The 5,000-nt window shown below is 41.1% G+C and overlaps 1 protein-coding gene across 2 annotated transcripts in view; it reads left to right on the top strand.

Annotated features, from left to right (window-relative positions):
* Window positions 1–5,000, top strand: part of LOC137967735 (sorting nexin-13-like) — a 51,703-nt gene that overhangs the window by 27,408 nt on the left and 19,295 nt on the right. For both annotated transcript variants that reach the window (XM_068814288.1, XM_068814289.1), the window contains exons 18-21: window positions 736–773; window positions 2,174–2,206; window positions 3,270–3,310; window positions 3,768–3,840. In XM_068814288.1, the coding sequence (XP_068670389.1) occupies window positions 736–773; window positions 2,174–2,206; window positions 3,270–3,310; window positions 3,768–3,840 (185 nt within the window). The remainder of the gene's footprint in view (window positions 1–735; window positions 774–2,173; window positions 2,207–3,269; window positions 3,311–3,767; window positions 3,841–5,000) is intronic.

Below are 5,000 nucleotides of genomic sequence, written 5' to 3'. Positions count from 1 at the left end.
GCTGGCGTTTAGAAAACGAATCCGATGGATAGGTGATTTTGAAAATTGAGCCAGTTGTTGTTCATGATTTGTTGTGGTGGGTTTCTTTTTATTTCTCTTGCAATAGCGCGTAAACCTTTCGTCATTAATCATGTAGGATTTGGGGTCTCAGGTTATCTTTACTATGATTTAATCCCCAATTCTCTACTTGCACAAATCCCACAATACACCTCTTTTACCCCCCAAAATTTTGCATAATCATTGTTTGCAATTTCTCCTGGGACATGAAGATGTCCCAAGAGAAATCGAAAACAATGGCTATGCATTTTTTTGGGAGGGGGGGGGGGGGTGGGGGTGAGAGTAAAAGAGGTGTAATATGGGATTTGTGCAAGTAGAGAACAGACCAAATCGGCTATCTCAGTGTTGTACCCAATTCAAACCCTTCGGGAATAAAACGTTTTTTTCCAGGTATTTCGATATCATTTACATGTGAATGCTACATTAAATTGCAAGTACAATACACAAAGGATCTTTATCCCGGGTGATTTAAATTGGGTGCGACATTGAGTTAGCCGATTATGTCTATGAGTCTCATCGTTACAGTTTAGTCCCTTTATTGTTGTTGGAAGTCAAGCTGATGTTGTCCGTCGACGTGGTGAATTGGCTGCTCTGATCTTCTCCTCCTCTCCGTCTTTTTTTCTTTCATTTCCCTTCACGGTAGTTTTTTTCTTTTAAATATTCCCCTCTCTATTTTAGATGTCTGCTGGATTTAGAAGTACCTTTGGAAAAGTCAGGTACTTTTTCACTCTCTTAATTGAAATTATTATATAACATTGTAGTTGTGTAACCCCGTGCGAACAACTTCAGGTTTGTCTCAGCCATATCACACTCATTCAGTGAAGCAAACATAATTTACAGAAATGAAAGGTAAAAAGTGAATAGACTCAATACATGAATACATGGGAAACTAGTTGCTTGGTGATAAGCGAAAGGACAACTGACCTGCGACCTCCTTGATACTGGTCGATTGCTCCACCCATTGAGCTACTACAACTCGCGGGGAGCTACGTAGGTCGTTAATCTAGGTCCCGAATGGACAATGTGTCCCGCTGGTCAGCGGGCTCTACAAAGTCATACGCCTAAAATTCTCAAATGCAACTATTGATGTTTAAGGTGTAATGTTTGCTTTTGGAAGGTCGAATCTTGCCAAGCAACTACTTTTCTATCCTTCCCAGGGGCGCATTTCACCTCAAACAGCAATAGTTGAGTATGGAAGTCATATTTGAACTACGGAATGCATGTTATGATTGATTGGACTCGCGCAAAGTAATACCAACGTATTACGTTGCGGCATTACTTCGGAAGGAGGAACCTCGGAAAATCGATATTGATCGTTGCCATATCGATTTGAATTCAACTGATTTCTTTGACTTTTCTCCGTTCTGATGGGATTGATACTCGTTGAAGTCAGTATGTGTTACCGAGCCATTGCTCAGTGGAAGACCAAAGGTGACGGTCACTGTGCTATGTGTGTTGAAAATGAATGCGAAGAGACATTTGCTCGTCGATCCGCCACGTTCACAGGTCCACTCGTTTCATGGAGTGAGATTGCCCTGGACATTGACAACTGTGTTCGCCTAAAACAAACTACTGCTCTTTTAGTTTGTTATTATTATTTCATCATTCTATTGGTCCTATCCAATACCTACAAGGTATACATGTAACACATTTCAAACGTTAAGGCCTACAATCTTGGACAAATCAAATGGAAAATTGAGACCACCCCTCCCCCCAAAATCAGTGATGGGAAAATTGCGCGTTTTTGCCTTCACGCGGCTTCATCCTTGATTTGGGGGGAAGGGGGCATTTCTGTTCCATTTTATTCTGTCCAAGATTGCAGGTGCTGTGTTTACAAAGTTGAGAAATATTCAGATGTTTTCAGTATCACCTTGCTGTAGTTGAACGGTGAAGCAATCCTTTACGATAAGAATCAAACACGAATTCACTACCTATGAGGTACCAGGTACTCTGGTACCTCATAGGCTTTTAACAGCCTTTTAAAGGAGCCGAAAACAGTGCTGCTTGCTTTGTTTTGGATCAGGCTATTCTTTTAGAGCAGGAAAACAATCTTTTCGATAAGTAAGAAATCTGTGTGTTAATAAAACTGATCTGAATCATCTGTCTTTGTTTTCAGATGATCTCGAAACTGCGTCTAATGTAGAAGATGGTAAGTTATATCAGTGGGAGATCTGATTAGCAACCTCGTTACCAGGGTCTCTCTTCTCTGCCTTCTTTGTCTCCTCAACGAAAAAGGAGGCGGAGAAGTGAGACCCTGGAAGCAAGGTTGTCTGATTAGGTATGAATTTAGAATATCGTACATATCTCGGGCAAAATTCGTGTGCTATTCGGCTTTGAACAGGGCCACTTCTTTTAAGGAATTGTTTCTTGAACATGTGACGGTTAAAGGAGAAGTTCACTCCAAAATGGCAATCCTTTTTTATTGATTAATAGAAAATTCACGAGGAGAACAGCTTTTAACGAAAATTTCAATCTTGAAATAGCTTTCTAACCTTGTGAAATCCTTGTTAAAAAACACACATGCAGGCCGCCATCTTGGATTATACGTGACGTCATTAACTTCAGCTGATCCCACTTTTCTCTCGGGAACATGAACGGTGTTTCGTCCGTCTGACCTATTTAAGCACTTTATGTTGCTGAACAAAAAGGCATGAATGGAATACGAAGAAGAATCTCGAAAGCTTTGTGTGTTCAAGCTTCCCGTAAAACTTCAGGATGAGCTCAGTGACGTCACGTACAATCCAAGATAGCGGCCTGCATGTGTGTAATTTTAATAAGGATTTCACAAGGTTAGAAAGCTATTTCAAGATTGAAATTTTGCTTAAAAGCTGTTCTTCTCATGAACTTTCTCGTAATCGGAGTGAACTTCTCCTTGTGTTAAAAGACCAGGGAAAACAAAACAACCGTAACGTTTCATTACTCGAAACGTTTGCCTTTTGAAGATGCAGTGTGTTTTATGTCACCCGAAATTCTCCCCAAAATGTCGTGTCTTTCCAGAAACGGGCCCTTGAAGGGAAAAGAAACGTCCCCTCCTGATTAATGCTCTCTGCCTCAGCCAATCAGCATCCAGTGGTTTGCCCTTAAGTGACCAGAAAGTTAATCACGGTGTAACAAATATGGAACCCTGATCATCAAGTGGATGTGTGATGATCGGCATGCTTTTTAGTTGATGAGTTAAAGATAATTTCATCGATTTCGTTTTCTATTATTAGATGACGCCGCAAGCATTGATAGTGAATTCTCCGCTGCAGAGGTGCCGACTCTTTTCTGCCTGTTTTTTTGTTTTGATAGCTCTCTCTCTCTCTTTCTCTCTCTCTCTCTCTCTCTTTTAGTTTACATCGTCATAAAGCGCTGTTGGGGTTTTTGGAGCGGTTATGTGGCGATTTTATTAATTATTTCAAGTCACACTTGCAGTGCGAGTCATTGAAGGCACATCGCCATTTTCTTAATATTTTTGAATACATAATTGCTTTAATTCACTTAGTCTGAAATAAGTGCGACGATTTTGGGACAGATAAATGTAAAGGCGCCTTGCCAGCGATTTTTAACACTTTGCGCTTGGAAAATCTTTGCATGTAAGCGATTTGTTTTGGTTTTATTATTTTGCTCAATATGCTCATTTTGTTTCGATTAAGCGATATGTATTATTGTTTACTTTTAGGTTATGTGAAATTAGTTGAAAGGTTTATTTGTTGCTGTCTCGTTTTTAGGATAACCCTTTTAGAAATAAATTGTGGAGTCCCGATGATGACATACGTCTCAACGCTGCTATTACAGAAATAGGTAAAAAGGTAAAGTCTCCGCTTACGAGCCAGAAGGCTCATCAGGCCGGCGCTTATCTCCGGTTTCATTAGCATGAAGCGACTAGGAGTATTTATACTCCCCCCTGGATGGGATGCTAGTCCATCGCAGGGTTACCCCCAGCTTTAGAGGCACCGTGAGAGTAAAGTGTCTTGCCCAAGAACACAACACAATGTCCCCTGCCAGGCCCCGAACCCGGACCACTCGATCCGGAGTCGAGCGCACTAACCATGAGGCCACCACGCCTCCTCGTTTTTAGGATAACCCTTTTAGAAATAAATTGTGGAGTCCCGATGATGACATACGTCTCAACGCTGCTATTACAGAAATAGGTATTGACTTACATTGCTTTTGCACAATATACTTGTTGCCGTTTACTTGCAGTTTCTATCTTTTTTTTTCAAAGTATGAAATAAAGTAGGTAATGAAAAATTTCATGGTTTAAAATGGTATGGTCAACTTGGAAGGATTGTGAATCAAGAAGTTCCAAGTTTGGTGAAGCACCTGTTCGTGTGGACATTTTGCATCGGAGGATAAAGTGATTCAGGCCTTGTGCATACCCGCTATATATGGACAAACTTTTTGACTGACGAATGTTGCACTTGGTCCAGCCCTTTCGACAGGACAATCTAAATCTAAAGACTGCAAACGTTGACACGATTTTCAGCTGATTTCGCAAATCTCCAACGATAGAATGGCTTTTAACGAATTGGTATGGCCCATTGCTTAGGGTGTTGGACTTTTAACATGCGGTTGCGCTGGATTAAATCCAGTTCTGGCCACAGCTTATGCGGGATTTGACTTCACGGATTCATTGCTCGAGAGATGTAAAATGGGTTTCGTAACATTTTATGTTCATCTGAATTACGGTTTGCTTCCGCTCAGTCGCGGCCTCTCAAGTTTTGCCCTTTAGGAACTACCGTATACACCGGCTTAGTCCTTGAAGTGCAAGCTTTAGCGAGTCTCGCGTGAAAATTTTCATTTCAGGACAATCTAACGTTTGTTACAGATTGCATGCAAACGTTGACACGATTTCCTGCTGATGTCGCAAATCTCCAACGGTAGAATGGCAAGCTTTAGCGAGTCTCGCGCGAAGTCAAAGCGAAATCGTGCAATTTTTTTCTTAGTGATGGGGAGGATTT

This window comes from Montipora foliosa, chromosome 8, assembly GCF_036669935.1.
Source record: "Montipora foliosa isolate CH-2021 chromosome 8, ASM3666993v2, whole genome shotgun sequence".
Lineage (NCBI taxonomy): Eukaryota > Metazoa > Cnidaria > Anthozoa > Scleractinia > Acroporidae > Montipora > Montipora foliosa.
Note: the sequence above shows the minus strand (reverse complement) of the source record. Positions and strands in the feature narration are given on the sequence as shown.